This window comes from Mustela nivalis, assembly GCF_964662115.1.
Source record: "Mustela nivalis genome assembly, chromosome: 19".
Classification (NCBI taxonomy): domain Eukaryota; kingdom Metazoa; phylum Chordata; class Mammalia; order Carnivora; family Mustelidae; genus Mustela; species Mustela nivalis.
Genome location: NC_139038.1, coordinates 3880216 through 3901885, shown reverse-complemented (window position 1 = coordinate 3901885; position 21670 = coordinate 3880216). Strand labels below are relative to the sequence as shown.

The 21670-nt window shown below is 46.1% G+C and overlaps 2 protein-coding genes across 2 annotated transcripts in view; one reads left to right on the top strand and one right to left on the bottom strand.

The window, feature by feature from the left end:
* Window positions 1–21670, top strand: part of RBAK (RB associated KRAB zinc finger) — an 813856-nt gene that overhangs the window by 757145 nt on the left and 35041 nt on the right. The gene's annotated exons all lie outside the window — the stretch shown is intronic.
* On the bottom strand, window positions 3984–9122 carry LOC309854196 (speedy protein E4-like; the record flags this gene model as incomplete). Its single annotated transcript, XM_082713023.1, has 5 exons — window positions 3984–4046; window positions 4231–4399; window positions 7449–7534; window positions 8018–8076; window positions 8948–9122. 5 exons carry the CDS (start codon window positions 9120–9122, stop codon window positions 3984–3986), a joined length of 552 nt encoding a protein of 183 aa, XP_082569149.1.

Here is a 21670-nt window from a genome sequence, read left to right as displayed (position 1 = left end):
GAGAGTTGGAGACTGTGTTCGAGGTATGGCCAATGATGGAGTTAATCACACTTGCATAATGAAACCCCAATAAAAACTCTGGTCACCAAGCTCAGGTGAGCTTCATGACGGGTGATATGCATCTATGTGCCAAGACATCCATGGGATGCTTCCCGCGGACACTGAAGCTTGGTATTTGAGACAGCCCCAGTATTCTCTGGTGCTACCATCTCCCAAGATGGTTTCCTCCAATATTCAGGATTCCTGCCATTAACTCTTTCTTCTCCATGCCTCTGTTATTTGACAGCTTTAGCTCCTCCTATCTTACTGTGTTTCTCAGAAAGTTCTCCCAAAGCCTCATTTCTTTCCAGTTGTTCTATTTCATCCCATTCTGTAGATTTTCCTTCTTCCAAAGAAGGGTGCTCCCTTGCACCTGTGGGTCGGCTTGCCATGGATCATCGCCTAAAATGCATAATCTCACTGAGGCACGTTGCCTTTGTTGTGAATTTCAGATTATCTAGGTCCCCATAGCTCTATCTTCCTTCTTTCCCTTTTCCTGCCTCAATATCTTTGCCTTGTTTCTTGCTTTAAGACACAAGCTCAGTGTTCACTTTATCTTCTTTTTTTTTTTTAAGATTTTATTTATTCAACAGAGAGAGATCACAAGTAGGCAGAGAGGGAGGTAGAGAGAGAGGAGGAAGCAGGCTCCCCGCCAAGCAGAGAGCCCGATAAGGGGCTCGATCCCAGGACCCTGGGATCATGACCTGAGCCGAAAGCAGAGGCTTTAACCCACTGAGCCACCCAGGCGCCCCTTCTTTTTTTTTTTTACTACATAAAAGGTAACTTGCACTTGGGGCCTTTGGGTGGCTCAGGGGGTTAAATGTCTGCTTTCGGCTTAGGTCATGATCTCAGGGCCCTGGGATCGAGACCGCCCGCATCTGCATCCGGTTCTCTGTACAGAGGGGAGCCTGCTTCCCCTGTCTCTTTCTGCCTGCCTCTCTGCCTACTTGTGATCTCTCTCTGTCCAATAAATAAATAAAATCTTAAAAAAAAACCTCACATCCTCATTAAAAAAAAACTTACACTTATTTTTCAAAGGTAAGAAGTATGGCTGAATAATCACAACCCCATTAAGAAAGAGTATCATTGGACAGTGAACTGTAAGACCATTGAGATGACCACAAACACCACGAAGATGAAGACTTTTATCTTTATTATGTTTCCTCAAGAGACACATTGCAGTGTCCTCTTTAATAATCTAAAATAACATAAAACAACTTAAAAACGTGTCATCCAGGCAAGTAAAAGAATTACAACTGATTCCCACAATTTAATAATGAAGACTACATGTCAAATAAACATTTACAGTAATAACAACTTGAGGGAATCACCTACCTAGTTATAAGTGTAATTGATATATAGCTATAGTAAAAACACAAAAACCTATGCCGAATATGTCAACAATTTTATCTACAGGTGTAATCTCATCACAAAACTTTGTAGGAACATGTTTTGAAAACTATGACTATTTCAGAACTTTTATAAATAAATACATAAATATAAAATATAAAAATAAATAAAATAGTTCTAAGGACAACATTTTCAAAATATACCAATGAAATTCATGGCGTAATATTAGGTTATGATAATCCTTTGTCTCTCGTTTTATATTTTTGAAGTAATCTCCTCCTTGTTTGTGTCCCAATGCATAAAAAACAGGATCTCCAACTCCTACCTCAAACGAGATTTGAATTTAAAAAAATCTGACATAATTTTTGGTACCACCCCAGGAAAGGGTGGATCCTGAACAAAGGCCTGGTTTCTTATTGTCCTTCTCTGGTCTCCTATAGGTACTCGCAGCTCCTCGGAGTACAATATGAAAATTCCCTTTAGCTAATTTTATAAGGTCTTGGGTTCTTCTAGATTATCTGCACAAGAGACTCCTCTCTTCCTTCCTCATGCCTGTTGTTAGTGTCTAGATTGATTTCCTGCTGTAAACCTGCGTCTCCCCGGGGCTCAGGGATCTGAAATTGAGAGAAAGAGAGGAAGTCAGATCACAAGGAGTCAACGCTCCAGACATCTTGGTCAGTTCTAACCAGAATTTAGACTAATTCATAAATCCAACTTTATCTCTAATCCTTCATTCTAAACCCCAATTCATTTTCAGTTACGACTCTTGGACTTTGGTGACCCTGACCCCCCAAATTTTTTCATGAGCCTAAGGTCACACCCGGTTATCTGCTTGATAGCCAGGACTCTAGGTGATTCTGCTCAGGGAGTAAAGCAAACTAGAGGGTGGCCTGGGTGGCTCAAGCGGTTGAGCGTCTGCCTTTGGCTCAGGTAACCGGGAATGAGTTCCACATCAGGCTCCTTGCTCAAATGAGGAGCCTGCTTCTCCCTCTGCCTGCTACTCCCCTGCCTGTGTTCTCTCTCTGTCTCTGACAAATAGAATCTTTAAAAATAAAACAAAAACAAAACCACAACAACAACAAAACAAACTAACAAACTTGAGAGAATGTTGCTTTCGACCTGAAACTCACCTTGGTCCTTTTTTGCTACTTAATGTCTGAACAAAGAACCATACTGCAAACATCAACATCATGAATCATGAGACCACCTAATCCTCCATTCTAACCCTAGATCCTAATGTTTAACCATAACACCTAGTCCTAAATTTGGTCAGTGCTGCATGGTCTAATGTTTGTCTCTTCACCTCCCTCAAATTTGTACCTTGAGATCCTAACCCACAAGGTGATGGTGCTATAAGATGAGGTCTTTGGGATGATTGGTCCACGAGGGGGGGATGCCTCAACAATGGCAGTAGTGCTCTGATGAAAGAGACCCCAGTGACATAACTCAGAACCCACTTAGTCTGCAACCTTGTAAAGGGTCCGGCACCCTGCTCGCAGACTTCCAGCCTCCAAACCATGAGAAATAAATGTCTGTTGCTCAAAGCCATGTAGAACTTTTTTGTGGGAGCTCGAATGGACTGAGAACTAGTTCACATGATTTAAACCAAATCTTTACTTAATCCTCTGCCCAAATCTATAACTCTATGTGCTGATCACATTAAGCTATGCTAAAACTAGTATTTCTTTTTTTTTTTAAAGATTTTATTTATTTGACAGAAAGATCACACGTAGGCAGAGAGGCAGGCAGAGAGAGACGGGGAAGCAGGCTCCTGGCTGAGCAGAGAGCCCGATGTGGTGCGCGATCCCAGGACCCTGGGATCATGACCTAAGCTGAAGGCAGAGGCTTTAACCCACTGAGCCACCCAGGCACCCTGAAACTAGTATTTCTGAAGGTTCACTCATTCTGACAAACTCCTTGACTGTGAACCTGAGGGGAAAGATGTAATGGAACGAGATGAGAGACTCGTCCAGAAGTGGGCAGGGGACACAAAGGACTCACAGATGCCATCTGACATAAGCAATGTGTTCGCAAGCAAATGTGGATGAACACACAGCTAGTCCATATTGATCTTTTATTATTGGATACATAGACTGTTCCATCCAATGTCCTATTGTTAGACATTTACTTTGTTGTAAATAAATCCCCAGAGTTCATATCTCTGAGGCATGAAAGAGAAAGTAAAAACACAATGTAGGGGAAAAAATTGGAAACTTGCTCCCTTTTCACAGAAAGTCAACATTTCCTCAGAGCTATCATCTGGGCCCAGTTGGTTTCCATGGAATTATTTCAGCCAAGTCCATGCCTCTGTGACAAACTGGTTTTCCTGAGGTCCTTAAGGTTTTCCACACGTCTCCCTGAGTCATGGCTCTGTGGGGTTGTCAGCTCGTGGCTGGGACCTGAGTGCGTGTGCGGCTTCCACCTCATAGTGCATGGAAGGCTGACGTGTGGGGCTAGGGAGATGAGTGTGGGCTCAGCTACTGGATTCCTCAGATCTCCTCATTACACAAGAAATCATTGTGCCTGGACCCATGAGGACAGTAACCTATCTTCCCTTAGGCCGATGACCTCAGGCCTCCATGGCCCTAGGAGACCTAGGGCATCAGAGTGAGGCGGTCTCGCCCCCACACCCACAGGTCTGGATCAAAAGCCTGGATCTAGAAGACAAGCGGCCCCATGAGAACACAACTTCCAGATGGGCCCTGCCCCCGCGACCCCGGACCTGCTCCCTCCTGTCGTCCAGACCCTTAATTCTTTCTGGTCCCAAATCCCCATGTCCCTCGCTGCACCTCCTCTCTCTCCCATTGGGCCCCACACCCTAAATCCCTCCAGCCAACCTACCTCTTCACACTCTTCTCGGGACACCCTGGTCCTCCAGTTCATGGATCGTATAAATTGGAATCTCAGTTTGTGGAACAAGGGTCGCTCGGACCGGTTCTTCCCATAGAGGAATGAAAAGATGGCCTGTTTGGGGGCCTGGTTATCCTCTTCCATATCACTGGCCAGGTAGCTGGAGAGAGACATCAGGTGGCTGGTCAGGAGCAGGACGGGAAGGATGCCCCTCCCCCACCTGAGCTCAGCTTCCCAGCAAGGACATAGGTTGCTTATTACCCAGTGTCACAGAGTGCCACTCAGTCATCAAGAGGGCAAAGGGATATTGAAAAAGAAAGCCAAAGTTGGTGGCATCACAATTCCGGATTTCAAGCTCTATTACAAAGCTGTCATCAAGACAGCATGGTACTGGCACAAAAACAGACACATAGATCAATGGAACAGAATAGAGCGCCCAGAAATAGACCCTCCACTCTACAGTCAACTAATCTTCGACAAAGCAGGAAAGACTGTCCAATGGAAAAAAGACAGCCTCTTCAATAAATGGTGCTGGGAAAATTGGACAGCCACATGCAGAAAAATGAAATTGGACCATTTCCTTACACCACACATGAAAATAGACTCGAAATGGATGAAGGACCTCAATGTGCGAAAGGAATCCATCAAAACCCTTGAGGAGAACACAGGCAGCAACCTCTTCGACCTCAGCCGCAGCAACATCTTCCTAGGAACAACGCCAAAGGCAAGGGAAGCAAGGGCAAAAATGAACTACTGGGATTTCATCAAGATCAAAAGCTTTTGCACAGCAAAGGAAACAGTTAACAAAATCAAAAGACAACTGACAGAATGGGAGAAGATATTTGCAAACGACATATCAGATAAAGGACTAGTGTCCAGAATCTATAAAGAACTTAGCAAACTCAACACCCAAAGAACAAATAATCCAATCAAGAAATGGGCAGAGGACATGAACAGACATTTCTGCAAAGAAGACATCCAGAGGGCCAACAGACACATGAAAAAGTGCTCCATATCACTCGGCATCAGGGAAATACAAATCAAAACCACAATGAGATACCACCTCACGCCAGTCAGAATAGCTAAAATCAATAAGTCAGGAAATGACAGATGCTGGCGAGGATGCGGAGAAAGGGGAACCCTCCTACACTGTTGGTGGGAATGCAAGCTGGTGCAGCCACTCTGGAAAACAGCATGGAGGTTCCTCAAAATGTTGAAAATAGAACTGCCCTATGACCCAGCAATTGCACTACTGGGTATTTACCCTAAAGATACAAACGTAGTGATCCAAAGGGGCACGTGCACCCGAATGTTCATAGCAGCAATGTCCACAATAGTCAAACTATGGAAAGAACCTAAATGTCCATCAACAGATGAATGGATCAAGAGGATGTGGTATATATACACAATGGAATACTATGCAGCCATCAAAAGAAATGAAATCTTGCCATTTGTGACAACATGGATGGAACTAGAGCATATCATGCTTAGCGAAATAAGTCAAGGAGACAAAGACAACTATCATATGATCTCCCTGATATGAGGAAGTGGTGATGCAACATGGGGGCTTAAGTGGGTAGAAAAAGAATCAATGAAACAAGGTGGAATTGGAAGGGAGACAAACCATAAGTGACTGTTAATCTCACAAAACAAACAGAGGGTTGCTGGGGGGAGGGGGTTGGGAGAAGGAGGTGGGATTAAGGACATTGGGGAGGGTATGTGCTTTGGTGAGTGCTATGAAGTGTGTAAACCTGGTGATTCACAGACCTCTACCCCTGGGGATAAAAATATATGTTTATAAAAAATTAAAAATAAAAAATTTTTAAAAAAGGAAGGCATGGCTCGCCAGAGACTTCTCCTAGCTTGAGGATGGAGAGGGAACTCAATGGGAAGCCTGAGGGCATGTCCTGTGGGGGAACACCCACACCCACCCCTTCCCTTTAGCGAGTTTGTGCACAAACCTGTCTTCCCATAGAGCAAGACCATATACATCTCTCATGGGCAGGAGCTGACCCTGTTCTATTCTGTAACCATGACTTTCCTACCAAATGAGTAATACAGGACTGGGTTCATTGGGTGCATTAATTCAACACGCACTCTTGAACCTCTCTTCCCATTGCCTCATGTCCTTGGTCCATAAGGTGTACTCTATATGTATTTGTTGAATGAATAAATGATGCTTTTTCTCATGTTCAAGTGCAATACTGATCACCTCCTAGTCCCAACATAACTTAAACCTATGCAAAACAGAAGGAATTCTGCAGTGCTTTGAGAGTGTGGTAATATGTTGACAAGTCCTGCAGGCATCGAGTCTAATGGGATTGGGGAAGGGGACAGGGGGGTGGAACAGTGAGTGGATAGGAAATAACCATAGTCCAGAATATCCATGACACTCTGATTTTAACAGAAGTGCTGCTGCGGTGCAGAAGTCAGGGAGGTTGGCGGGGCGGGGAAGGGGGGAGCATCTGAAGATTTGGGAGTTGAAGTTGACCTTGAGGACAAGTTGTTTTCCTCAGGTATAGGTGCAAAATTAGCTAGACAGAAAACGCAATATAGGAACAGAGGGAAGTGTCCTTAGAAGGTTGAAACACCAAGGGGATGAGCAAATCGGACGAAGACGAAAGGGTTGGATCCAATCTCAGAAGCCTTGCCTTGACCCAGAACACCACTGGCCCTGGAGAGTGGAGGAGGAGACCAGAGCTTTGAAGGACTTCATGCACATAGCGCCCGCAGGCTTGGGGACAGTGTTGTAAGACACACCCACGGAAACACTCACAACAGATCTGTGCTAAGTCTTGGGGGCGTGAATCGAGGCATTTGTGCTGGGAATTCGTAGAGGAAAACAATTACTCTTGGTTTCGCCGTTGGAAGGGGACAGACGGAGGATCAGGACCGGCTGCTTCGCTAGTCTGTTTGCTCAGGGCAGGGCCGTGTCCGTTCCTTCCTTCTGTCCTCTTAGAAGGGTCTTCTGTTTGCTTCTCCTGGCTGACGTCAGGGATGTTTGTGTTTACAAGGAACAGTCTAAAAAAGCACTATACTATAAACCCATCGTTTTTATACACGGGGTCAACAGTGTTTTTAAAAAGTAGGGTAATAAACAGTTACAAATGGTTTAAAAAAAAAAAGTAGATGAAAGGTTAGGGTCCCACTTTCCCCCTCCATCCACCCAGGTAGCGAATTCTACTGAGGGATGAGACAAAAATACTCACAGGGCTATGAAGAAATGGATTCGCTGGTACTGCCAGGAGAAGAGGCCAGCACGGCTGAAGTAAGCTATGACCATAGACAGGAGATACTGGTGGCAAGAGGAGACACAGTGTCAGAGAGAGGTGACATCCTGGGCGAGGAAAACCAGTGGGGGATGGGGACAGGAGGCTGGAGCAGGTGCTCCCGCTTTGACAGACTGGGTGAATTTGCTTATTTGGTGTCAACAGGTTGGTTGCAAACCAAAGAAGTCAAGGGAAGGGTTGATGGTGCTCCCAGGATAGCAAGCTGTGCTGGTCTGAGGGCTTGTCTTCAGGACAGCCGGCCTCTGGAGGGTCTCTGAGAAGCTGGAGCCAAGGGAGCCCCACCCAAGAGCTGAGAGAGAAGGGACTTAAGGTGGCAACAGCCTGAGGGGCACGCCTGGGACTCAGGTCCCAGAGGACCTGCAGGAAACCACGAGGTCCCCAGCGGGAAGTGTTGGCAGGATGAGGTTGGAGACAGGGTTTTGGAGGCATCGCCCTGCCCCAGGACAGATGTTGGAGCAAGAACACATCTGAGTGGAGAACAATGATACCTTGTCGGATACGCTCAGATTTTTGTCCCAGGCCAGAAATTTTTGAATGACAGGATCCTCTGTGAAAAGCGGGCATAGGTCAGGTTGACAAGCAGAAAGGGGTTATTGTGGGAGCGTTCCAGGGCAAAGAGGAGAATGATGCCTCTCCTGGGGAACTTCCAGGATGTGGCCAGCGGTGAGGCTGATGGGCAAAAGGGAGCAAAGACCAGTCACCTCCCAGGGAAATTTGGTGGCTTCTGGCGTGGGGAGGCTGAGGGAGCACACCTGTAAGATTGGATGGGAGGTCAACAGGGAAGCTGTCTCATCATGCATCGACATGCCACTGCGGAGACCACAGTCATTCCCTGTCATTTTCTCATCCCACAGTGACATAAGGGTCTAAAGATGGGATGTCATTTCCACACCCCCTGCCCAACTCCACACACACAGCCAAAGACATTTAGAGTTAAAAGGCCAATAAGGGGAACCTGGGTGGCTCCATGGCTTAAAGCTTCTGCTTCGGCTCACGTCATGATCCCAGGGTTCTGGGATCGAGCCCCACATCAGGCTCTCTCCTCAACGGGGAGCCTGCTTTCCCCCTCTTTTTCTGTCTGCCTCTGCCTGCTTGTGATCTCTCTCTCTCTCTCTCTGACAAATAAATAAAATATCAAAAAAAAAAAAAAAAAAAAGCAAAAGACCAATAAGAACTAAGACATCTCAGGAGTTTAACTGAAACCAAGCTTTCTCATCCCAAGTACAGACCTTTCTCCAAGTCTCACCTAATCCTCTGTCATTTTTATGTGTCCCCAGTGACGGATCATTATGGAGTCCTCCAAGGATGGAGAGCTCACCAACCTTCAGAGAATTCTTTTCCACTGGAAAATTCTTTTCCATTGGAAGCTTCTTGAATTTAAAGAGAAAATGGAAGAGGGTTGGAGGAGATCTTCTTACCAAGCAACTTTTTGAAGACCTCGTGGTGTTCAGGGAGCACTGAAGACACCCGTTGTCTCTTCAACTTCATCTTGAGGCCACACAGTGACTCCACGACCCAGATGTCCTCAGCGCCAGAGCCTGTCTCCTCAACTGACTCATCCCTTCCTCTCTTCCTTGTGGGGGACTCAGGCATGGGGCAGGGGTCTACCCAGGGGGCTGAGTGAAGAAACCAGGCTACAGTATAAGGCTTTTGTCTTTGGAATTCAGCCACCCCTTCTCCCCCTCCAAAAACCCCAACTTCCCCTTCATTCTCTCCAGCCTTCCTGACAATTGACATCTCCCCAACCATGTTTCCATCTTTCTCCTTTGTTGATACACATCTGTCCCCATTCATCTTTGGCACTGTTTCACCACCCCCATCCTCAAAATTTCATTGTAGATAACTTCTCCCCTGGGAATAATGACATAATTACCTCTCTTCCTTTACCTCCTCTTTGGACCTCATCTCCTAACCCTCTTTCCCTGCTTCTTGGGTATTCCTTCCATGCTTACAGTTTTGTCCCCAACTCCTATACTTTCCTTCTCCAATCCCCGGCTTTCTGGATCTCTCCTGTCACACACACCCTACTCAGACACTCCTTCCTGACTTTTGTACCCATTCCTCTTTACTAGCCAAGCCTCTCAAGTCCCTTCCTCTTCCTCCTTTCTCACCTGATGGTCCTGGGATTTCATCATCCACCACATTGAAGGGGTACCCTGAGGTGCTAGGCTGGGGACTCTGGTCCTCAGACTGGGAATGCGGTTGATTAGGTTGATCATCAGCCATGATTTCTCCCTAGCTCTTTCTGGCCTCCCAGAAACCTGAGACCCTTTCTGGGCAAATTCCGACAGAACACAAGCCCTTGATCCCTTCTCCAAGCTGGGGCAAAGCCAGGAGTGGCGAAAAGGTCTGTGAAGATACAGTTGTCCACCTCTGCTGCCAAGCACCATGGAATCTGGTCCTTCCAATCAGGAAGGTCGGAAGCCTCTGATGTCACAGGTCATTCCAGCCTGGCAACCAGTTTGAAGGGAAACACGTAACTGCCACACTGGTGTCCAGTTTGGGATCTCGATGTAAGGGCTGTTTCCAGCCACCGACCCAGCCTTGGACCATCCTCCAAAACTGTCTTCGAGGGGTCTGGATCACTCTACTCCTCTCCAGCAGATGCCCGGCTCTCTCCCCTCTTGGCACATGTTGGGCTCTCTCCATCCTTCCTATTCCTAATTCAGGGCACAATCTAGTGGGAGAAGGAGGAAAGAGACAAGGGAATTTGGGATGGGCCGAAACGTAAGAACTTACAAGACAGACATAAGTATGTCAAGAAGGTCCAGGTACATGGACTTGTTGGAATTAAAAGTTAGTTTAAGGGACACCTGGGTGGCTCAGTTGGTTAAGCGGCTGCCTTCGGCTCAGGTCACGATCCATCATTCTGGAATTGAGTCCCACATCAGGCTCCTGGCTCATCGGGGAACCTGCTTCTCCCTCTGGCTCTGCCTGCCTCTCTGCCTGTGCTCACTCGCTTCCTCTCCCTCTCTCTCTCTGACAAATAAATAAATAATTTTTTTTAAAAAAAATGTTAGTTTAAATCACTTAATTTGGTAGACTTCTTCTGCTCCATGTTTTACTGACATTGTGTTGGGGGTGGGTGTTCAGTGGTGGGGGAGCACTCACGCTCTCCTCTGAGGCATCTCTGAGCCCAAGAGACATTTTGGGAACCTGAACCGGTAGATAACTGTACCTGTGTTCTCACACAATCAGACGGTGTCTACAACTTAAGAAGTCCCTGGAGCACCCAAAACCTGCCCCTTGATCGCAATTAATCAGCTCTAGTCTGCATCTGAAATTTGTAAGCCCGTGTATCACTCTCGACCCAGAAACTTCAGGACCACTTGTGTATCTTTTGAACAAAATGCCACATGCACAAAAAGGCTAGATGGAAAAATCTCCCGTTTAAGGCAGAATCTGTTTAACCAAGAAGGTGGGAAGCATGTGGGAGCGCAGACGCCGTCACAGAGGTCTTGGCCAGCTGTCCATTAACATCAGAGGAAGCCTCTTCCCAACCTCCTACCTCCTACCTCTGCTTCTCACCTGTGCATCTGAATCTTGCTCACTCTCTCCTCCTGTGTTAAAATAACAGGACTGAAAATTTACCATTTTAACCATTTTTGAGGGTATGATTTGGTAGCAGTATGCACCTTCGGGTCTCTGTGCGACCATCAGCACCATCCTTCTCCAGAACTTTTTCGTCTTCCCTGAAACTGAAACTCTGCACCCACTGAAGGAGAACTCCCCCTTCTCCTCTCCCCCAGCCCCTGGCAAGCACCATTCCACTTTATGTCTCTAGAGATTGGGATATTTCAGATAGCTCCTATCAGTAGAATCATGCAGTATTTTATGCGTATGTTTCTGATTTATTTCATTCAACAAAATGTCTTCCAAGCTCCTTTGTGTTATAGTGTGTGACAGAATTCCTTCCTTTTTAAAGATGAATAATATCCATTCTGTTTGTGTGTATGTTTGCATTTTACATGTTCCTTTCACAATCATAGAAGAACAGTGATACATACATACCATTTTCAGTTTATCCATCCATCTGTTGATGGACGCCAGTATTGAGTCCACATTTTGGGTAAGCCTTGCTTTCGATCCATTGTATGAACTTGGATGAAATACACATCTTTAATTCAGGATGTGCCTCAAGTTTTATTTTGCACTTCGATCAAACTTACGGATAGCTAAGGAGCCCAGTCCAAGCATAAAGTCAAACCAGTTCACCCAGAAAACCATATGGAGGTTTCTCCAAAGATTTTAAAAAACCAAACGAACAAACCCCAAAAAACCAGAAGTACCATATAATCTGGCACTCTTATGGCCGGGTATACATCCAAAGGAAATGAAAACAGGATATTAAAGAACTATCTGCCCTCCTGTGTTCATTGCACCATTACTCACAATAGCCAAGATAGGAAAACTACCCTGGTGTCCGTCAACGGAGGCGGGCATAAAGAGGATGTGAGGTCCATACACAGGGAGCTGTAGATTGGTATTTGTATAGAGGTGAGAAAGTAGGAAATCCTGCCATTCGTGACAACATGGATGGACCTTGAGGGCATTATGTGGAATGAAATAAGACTGACAGAGAAAGACAAATACTGCGTGGTAACATTTATATGGGAAATCTTAAAAAACAACAAAAAGTCAAACTCAGAGAAACAGAAGGTTAAAAAAAAAAAAAGGAGGTTGCCAGGGGTGGGGAAGGTGGAGTAACTAGGGAGAGGCTGGTAAAAAGAAGAAAACTTTTCACTGAGAAGATGAAGTCTACAGATCTCATATCAGACACAGTAACTGCACACAACATAGCAGGCTCCCCACCGAGCAGAGAGCCCGATGCGGGGCTCGATCCCAGGATACTGAGACCATGACCAGAGCTGAAGGCAGAGGCTTTAACCCACTGCCACCTAGGCACCTCTGGGATTGTTTTTTAGAACAAGGGATGTGATGCGCTAAAGACTGAAGCAAAACCCCAGGATTCACCTCGGCTGCTCTGATTCAAGTCCTCTGTCCTCTTCACGATGTCCCTTCTCCATCTGCTCAGACTCCTGTTGGTAGACAATCTGGAGAACATAAGCCAGTAGTTAGAATATGCTTGTCGAAAAGATGGGGGCGGTGAGGGTGCCTGGGTGGCTCAGTGGGTTATGCCGCTGCCTTCGGCTCAGGTCATGATCTCAGCGTCCTGGGATCGAGGCCCGCGTCAGGCTCTCTGCTCAGCAGGGAGCATGCTTCCCTCTCTCTCTCTCTCTGTCTGCCTCTCTGTCAAATAAATAATAAAACAAAACAAAATAAAATAAAATAAAATAAGATGGGGGCGGTGAGAATGGGAAAGTAATGGTTTTGTTTCAAAGCAGCACATGCCCTTGTGCAAATCCTCCTGCCTTCAGGGTCCCATCTCTTCAACCTATAAAATAAAATATGTAGATAAGATGACCTGTAAGCGTTCTGCCCATGTTAACATAACCAAGGCAGTGAGGAAGCAAACTGGACAAGACCAGGGACGCCAAGGCTAGGGTAAAATTGTGTGCTTCCGTCCAAGCCCCCTCCCCCTCTTCGTGTGTTGAAGTCCTAACCCCTGGTACCTCAGAACGTGATGTTTTCTTCTTCTTTTTCTTTTCTTTCTTTTTTGGTGTTGGGTCTCTACGGAGGAAAATGAAGGTAAAATGAAGCCTTAGGGAGGACATCGTGATCTCAAGGTCATGAGCCCCAAGCTAGGCAGGGCACTCAGCAGGTAGTCTGCTTCTTTCTCTCTCTCTCTCTCTCTCTTTGTGTCTCCCCCTCTGCCCGCCCCTTGGTCATGCACTCCCTCTCTAAAATAAATATATAACTCTTAAAAAAAAAAAAAAAGTAAAATTTGGATACAGAGACTCCCAGGTAGAGAGAAGAGAGTGTGATGATACATAGAGAGGGGACAGTTGGCTACAAGCCAAGGAGAGAGGATGGGACCGAGCCCCCGCAGCCCCCCCAACCCTGCCAAGGAACTAGGCCTGCCCACACCTGGATCTCAGTCTCCCAGCCTCCAGAACATGGAGATAATTCATCTCTGTTGTTAAGGCCCCTGGGTTGTCTTACTTTGTTGCAGCTTCCCTGTAAACCCATCCAACCAGTATTTTGCATAAGAGGGAATTCAGATTCAGTCACTTCCCTCACACTTCTGTGGCCCCTTCCATTAAAGCAAGCCATGTCCCAAGGCTTCAAAGAAGAACTAATTCTTTCATACAGATTAGAAACTTGAGCGTTCATAGCCTCTGACATTTCCTGGTCACCGTGAATGTGCTAGTTTGGGGGCAAAAAATGGATGAAAGACTTTAAGAGAAGAATGATTCTCAAATCTTGAGGATGGTTGCCGGTTATCTTCATAAAATTGATGTGTTAAAGAGAAACAGGAGCCAACACAGGCAATTACTTAGAAAATTAAGGGCTAGAAAGGCTTCTTCAAGTATGGTGCCAAAACAGAAGAAAAGTAGGAAGAGAAAGTGAGGGTCATCTGGGGGGCTTGCATGGTTAAGCGTCTGCCTTTGGCTCAGATCATAGACCCAGAGTCCTGGGATCGAGTTCCACATCAGGGCTCCCTGCAGGGAGCCTCCTTCTACTTTTGCCTCTGCCTCTCTCTCTCTCTCTCTGTCTCTCATGAATAAATAAATAAAAATCTTTAAAAACATTATGTCCATATGGCAGAAAATAAAAGTAAAACATTAAGTTCAAAAGGTCAATGACAAAATGGGGGAAATATTTGTACCTAATACAAATACAAAAAGAGAGGGCTTTATATTTTAAATACTAATAAATGAAGAGAACTTAATGAAGCCACATTAAAAGGTATAGATGTGGGGCACCTGGGTAGCTCAGTCGGTTAAGTGTCTGCCTTTGGCTCTGGTTTTGACCCTGGGGTTCTAGGACAGAGACCAGCATTAGGCTCCCTGCTTAGCGGGGAGTCTGCTTCTCCCTCTCCCTCTGCTGCCCCCCGCTTGTGCCCTTTCTCTGTCAAATAAATAAATAATATGTATATATTTTTTAAAGGTACATGTCCAGGGGCGCCTGGGTGGCCCAGTGGGTTAAAGCCCCTGTCTTCGGCTCAGGTCATGATCCCAGGGTCATGGGATTGAGCCCCATGTCAGGTTCTCTGCTCACCAGGGAGCCTGCTTCCCCGCCCCCCCTCTCTCTACCTGCCTATCTGCCTATTTGTGATCTCTGTCTGTCAAATTAACAAATAAAATCTTTAAAAAATAAAAAAATGTGCAGATCCGGTACTTTTGGCCCAGACAGAATCACAGGGTTCAGATTTGCCTTCCCTGCTTAAAGAAGTTTCTAGGAGGGGGAAATATATGAATATATGAAATGACAGGTTTTAGCCATTTGGAGAGAGGAGTGAGCCCCCAAGAGCTTCCAGTTCACCGCCCAGAGAGTTATCTAGACTGAGGTATGTGGCAGGGGTCCTGGGGGTGCCCAGGATGTCTCTGAGTTGCAGGGACAGAGTTGGGTGGTGAGGGAGAGGTGGGCATAATAGCCAGAGTTCACAGGCAGAGAACCGGAGTGGACTGAGAGGCAGGATGGAGTCCCAGTCTTCAGGTGAGCAGGTCAGTGCCTATGGGGGAGGCAAGGGTGGAGGCCAGGACCCAATAGACGGGGCAGGCGGGGGCTCTGCCTGTCTTCCCCAAGGTGCTCAGCATAGCTTCCTTCCTTTACCTGCCGAAAATGGAAAAGAACACAGAAGAAATGTGCCTGGAGGTTTTCCAGTCTCGGGCCTAGGGGAAGTGTGGTCACCTCTCATGAATTCCAGCCTTCTGTTGGTGAGAAGTCTGTTGGTGGGAATTCGGGCACAGACCACACTTGCTAGCAGCAAGAGCTGGGCAGGACTTCCGGGCTACACAGCCACAGCCAGGGCGGACAGAGCAGCTTCCGGAGAAGCATTCCTTTTGTGCAGGATTAGTTTGATGCAACTCCTCAGTGAGAGAAATCAGGAATGGGTTATGTGCCCATCATTAGCATAAATCAGTACTATTACCTTTGGAAAGAGTGTTACCTGGAGAAAACTTCCTCTGTGGATTTTGTATGTATCTAAATCTCCTAGAAGCTAAACCATTTTCTTGCTAGCATGGTAACAGGGGATGGTTGTTCTTAAGGGCCTGGGAGCCATCTCTTTGAAATGTAAACCTCAAGGAAGGTAGTGTCTCTCTGTCACCAGGACAGTTAAGGGTGGGCCCTAGACACCTAGCTCTGAGCTTTAAGGACCTGTTTGTCAGAAATGGGTAAGTCGTTTTCTTTTTCCTTTGGACAGAGACAACTGGCACGGATGGGCACCAAGATGACAAGGTACATTTAGGATGAACAATGAAAAACTTATAGCAAATGCCGCTGGAACGTCCTGTGACCCTGAAGCAGGTGTATTGTTTTGCTGGAGAACTTCTATGTAATGGATTGTATCTGCCGAGCTGATTGAAAAGGCGAGGTTCTTTTTACTCCTTGCTGTCTTGTTAGCAGTTCACTCGCCCGCGTGAGGCCAAAGCCTGGGCACCACAGCGAGCTGTGACCTGAACTCGGACAGGAAGGGAGAGCTGCGCGGCAGCAATACGCGTGCGCGAACACGCACACAGTCCGAGCTGCACATGCGCAGGACGGCGGCGGCGGTGCACCTGTTGGAGCCCACTCGGGAGCCCGTCAAATATCCCACCTCAGTTTCCCGTGAGTTCACGCGCCCACAAGTTAGGGGACTTCTCGAAGAAGCCACACTTAAAAAGAAAAAAGGCAAGGGGAGGGGAGGGAATGGTAGGGAAGGGAAAAGGAAGGGAGAGGGAAGTAAAAGAGAAAGGAAGGAAAGGAGAAATAAAGGGAAAAACTGAAAAGAAAAAGACAATCCCGCCTTATCTAGGATGAGAGTAGCGGTAGAGGGAACGTGGCTGCCTGCTGAGGGAGAAGCTGATAGAATGGGAGTAGCTACTGAGACAGGCGCCCCGGAGTTGCCCGCGGGACTCTTCCTGAGTCCCTGCTCCTATTTCTTTCTAGTTTTCTCCGTGTTTCCCCTTCACAAAGCAGCTCCTCCTTGTCTGTCACTCAGTCTTATTTCTTTGACACAGACAGAGAGAGATCCCAAGTAGGCAGAGAGGCAGGTGGAGGGTGGGGGTAAGCAGGCTCCCTGCTGAGCAGAGAGCCCCATGCGGGGCTCGATCCCAGGACCCTGAGATCATGACCTGAGCCGAGGCAGCTGCTTCACTGACTGAGCCACATCACACCCCTGATCCCCACCACTCTCCTACTTTTCCATCTCCAGGCACTGGACTTCTTCCATCACTCCTGCTTCTCAGGACAAGCCCGCTGCTCCTCTGCTGTGTGGCTGAACTTTGCTGTTGCTGCCTTTTGACCTCCCCTCAGCGGCCACCTATAGCCCTGGATGCTTTCCGGTTCCAGAAGCTTGGCTGCTCTGACTCTTCTGTGCTCTGGGAGCCACACGTGCTTCTGCCATCAGCTCACACTTCCGAACCACCTCCCTGGATCCGTATTCCTTCTCAGCCTTCGGTGGGCTCTAGCCTCTCCCACTTTCTCAGCTGGTCCCTCTCTTTATCCTCCAAGTCTCTTAAGCTTCACCCCTTCTCAGCAGCCTCGGCTCCCCCTTCTCTTCAACTGGATCCGTCGTGATCTCAGTTTCTCTAGGGGTCCAGGATGAAACCACCATGTTCTGCTCCAGTGTTCCCAAGCACTCCCAGTTCTCACCTGGCATCAGTCACCGGACTGTTTGCTTTCTTGCCTGTTGTTTACTGCTTTATTATGTGCATCCACCGTCCTGTTTCTTGTGCCTTTACATTCAGGTCTTTCCTCATTTGAGTTGTTTCCTAATCTGCCTTTACCTGCCACCTTGCAGAGACCTAAAGATTCTTAAATATACATTTTAAGTCCTAGGTGTCTCATATGTTATATCTGTTTCCAAGCTGCCATACTGTTTCTCCTCTTTGTTTCCGTGTCTGCAGAATCTAGCCTCTGCTGTTCCCAGTCCATCAACTGTGTCCCAATTCTGAATGCCATCCCTCTCCTTGAGCTGCTGTAATCAGATGCTGATGTCCGTGTGGCTCTTCTGACCTTGGTGGTTTCACTTTCTGAAATTGCTCCAGGCTTAGGAGTTCATCTCATTTATCAGAACTGCACCCCAACCCCAACCCCAACACACACAAACACACAATTTTCCCTTTGGTTTCTCTTTACGCCATTGCTTGTTGTTCCTCTAGAGTGCTGTGTTCATCTCCTACATATCTCACATCTCCCAAGCTATTCCAAATCCCCATGAGGACCCCATTATTTCAATCCTTATTTGTTCAACTTCTCCAACATCTCCTGTGATAGATCTGTCCCCAAACTGTTACCTTCCCTGACCACCTGAGTTTTGCCAATCTCCTACCGTAGCCAGTGTGTTGTATAAATAATTTTTCAGATACCTCTCCTTCCTTGCTCCCTGGGAGAGAACCTCTAAATCTTTGGTATCCTGAGTGATAGGAGTGTTTGTTACTCACACTGGGCCCCGTGGACCAAACTTGAGTTTGTGCTGGTGAGATGAGTCAGGATAGGGCCAGCCATACCAGGAACCCCAACAGGGGTGGGGCTTTGAACCACTTGATATCAGCCCAATCTCTACGGGAAGGAAGAGAGTTGGAGACTGTGTTCGAGGTATGGCCAATGATGGAGTTAATCACACTTGCATAATGAAACCCCAGTAAAAACTCTGGTTACCAAGCTCAGGTGAGCTTCATGACGGGTGATATGCATCTATGTGCCAAGACATCCATGGGATGCTTCCCGCGGACACTGAAGCTTGGTATTTGAGACAGCCCCAGTATTCTCTGGTGCTACCATCTCCCAAGATGGTTTCCTCCAATATTCAGGATTCCTGCCATTAACTCTTTCTTCCCCATGCCTCTCTTATTTGACAGCTTTAGCTCCTCCTATCTTACTGTGTTTCTCAGAAAGTTCTCCCAAAGCCTCATTTCTTTCCAGTTGTTCTATTTCATCCCATTCTGTAGATTTTCCTTCTTCCAAAGAAGGGTGCTCCCTTGCACCTGTGGGTCTGCTTGCCATGGATCATCGCCTAAAATGCATAATCTCACTGAGGCACGTTGCCTTTGTTGTGAATTTCAGATTATCTAGGTCCCCATAGCTCTATCTTCCTTCTTTCCCTTTTCCTGCCTCAATATCTTTGCCTTGTTTCTTGCTTTAAGACACAAGCTCAGTGTTCACTTTATCTTCTTTTTTTTTTTAAGATTTTATTTATTCAACAGAGAGAGATCACAAGTAGGCAGAGAGGGAGGTAGAGAGAGAGGAGGAAGCAGGCTCCCCGCCAAGCAGAGAGCCCGATGCGGGGCTCGATCCCAGGACCCTGGGATCATGACCTGAGCCGAAAGCAGAGGCTTTAACCCACTGAGCCACCCAGGCGCCCCTTCTTTTTTTTTTTCTACATAAAAGGTAACTTGCACTTGGGGCCTTTGGGTGGCTCAGTGGGTTAAATGTCTGCTTTCGGCTTAGGTCATGATCTCAGGGCCCTGGGATCGAGACCGCCCGCATCTGCATCCGGTTCTCTGTACAGAGGGGAGCCTGCTTCCCCTGTCTCTTTCTGCCTGCATCTCTGCCTACTTGTGATCTCTCTCTGTCCAATAAATAAATAAAATCTTAAAAAAAAACCTCACATCCTCATTAAAAAAAAACTTACACTTATTTTTCAAAGGTAAGAAGTATGGCTGAATAATCACAACCCCATTAAGAAAGAGTATCATTGGACAGTGAACTGTAAGACCATTGAGATGACCACAAACACCACGAAGATGAAGACTTTTATCTTTATTATGTTTCCTCAAGAGACACATTGCAGTGTCCTCTTTAATAATCTAAAATAACATAAAACAACTTAAAAACGTGTCATCCAGGCAAGTAAAAGAATTACAACTGATTCCCACAATTTAATAATGAAGACTACATGTCAAATAAACATTTACAGTAATAACAACTTGAGGGAATCACCTACCTAGTTATAAGTGTAATTGATATATAGCTATAGTAAAAACACAAAAACCTATGCCGAATATGTCAACAATATTTTATCTACAGGTGTAATCTCATCACAAAACTTTGTAGGAACATGTTTTGAAAACTATGACTATTTCAGAACTTTTATAAATAAATACATAAATATAAAATATAAAAATAAATAAAATAGTTCTAAGGACAACATTTTCAAAATATACCAATGAAATTCATGGCGTAATATTAGGTTATGATAATCCTTTGTCTCTCGTTTTATATTTTTGAAGTAATCTCCTCCTTGTTTGTGTCCCAATGCATAAAAAACAGGATCTCCAACTCCTACCTCAAACGAGATTTGAATTTTAAAAAATCTGACATAATTTTTGGTACCACCCCAGGAAAGGGTGGATCCTGAACAAAGGCCTGGTTTCTTATTGTCCTTCTCTGGTCTCCTATATGTACTCGCAGCTCCTCGGAGTACAATATGAAAATTCCCTTTAGCTAATTTTAAAAGGTCTTGGGTTCTTCTACATTATCTACACAAGAGACTCCTCTCTTCCTTCCTCATGCCTGTTGTTAGTGTCTAGATTGATTTCCTGCTGTAAACCTGCGTCTCCCCGGGGCTCAGGGATCTGAAATTGAGAGAAAGAGAGGAAGTCAGATCACAAGGAGTCAACGCTCCAGACATCTTGGTCAGTTCTAACCAGAATTTAGACTAATTCATAAATCCAACTTTATCTCTAATCCTTCATTCTAAACCCCAATTCATTTTCAGTTATGACTCTTGGACTTTGGTGACCCTGACCCCCCAAATTTTTTCATGAGCCTAAGGTCACACCCGGTTATCTGCTTGATAGCCAGGACTCTAGGTGATTCTGCTCAGGGAGTAAAGCAAACTAGAGGGTGGCCTGGGTGGCTCAAGCGGTTGAGCGTCTGCCTTTGGCTCAGGTAACCGGGAATGAGTTCCACATCAGGCTCCTTGCTCAAATGAGGAGCCTGCTTCTCCCTCTGCCTGCTACTCCCCTGCCTGTGTTCTCTCTCTGTCTCTGACAAATAAAATCTTTAAAAATAAAACAAAAACAAAACCACAACAACAACAAAACAAACTAACAAACTTGAGAGAATGTTGCTTTCGACCTGAAACTCACCTTGGTCCTTTTTTGCTACTTAATGTCTGAACAAAGAACCATACTGCAAACATCAACATCATGAATCATGAGACCACCTAATCCTCCATTCTAACCCTAGATCCTAATGTTTAACCATAACACCTAGTCCTAAATTTGGTCAGTGCTGCATGGTCTAATGTTTGTCTCTTCACCTCCCTCAAATTTGTACCTTGAGATCCTAACCCACAAGGTGATGGTGCTATAAGATGAGGTCTTGGGGATGATTGGGCCACGAGGGGGCGGGGGCCTCAACAATGGCAGTAGTGCTCTGATGAAAGAGACCCCAGTGACATAACTCAGAACCCACTTAGTCTGCAACCTTGTAAAGGGTCCGGCACCCTGCTCGCAGACTTCCAGCCTCCAAGCCATGAGAAATAAATGTCTGTTGCTCAAAGCCATGTAGAACTTTTTTGTGGGAGCTCGAATGGACTGAGAACTAGTTCACATGATTTAAACCAAATCTTTATTTAATCCTCTGCCCCAATCTATAACTCTATGTGCTGATCACATTAAGCTATGCTAAAACTAGTATTTCTTTTTTTTTTAAAGATTTTATTTATTTGACAGAAAGATCACACGTAGGCAGAGAGGCAGGCAGAGAGAGACGGGGAAGCAGGCTCCTGGCTGAGCAGAGAGCCCGATGTGGTGCGCGATCCCAGGACCCTGGGATCATGACCTAAGCTGAAGGCAGAGGCTTTGACCCACTGAGCCACCCAGGCACCCTGAAACTAGTATTTCTGAAGGTTCACTCATTCTGACAAACTCCTTGACTGTGAACCTGAGGGGAAAGATGTAATGGAACGAGATGAGAGACTCGTCCAGAAGTGGGCAGGGGACACAAAGGACTCACAGATGCCATCTGACATAAGCAATGTGTTCGCAAGCAAATGTGGATGAACACACAGCTAGTCCATATTGATCTTTTATTATTGGATACATAGACTGTTCCATCCAATGCCCTATTGTTAGACATTTACTTTG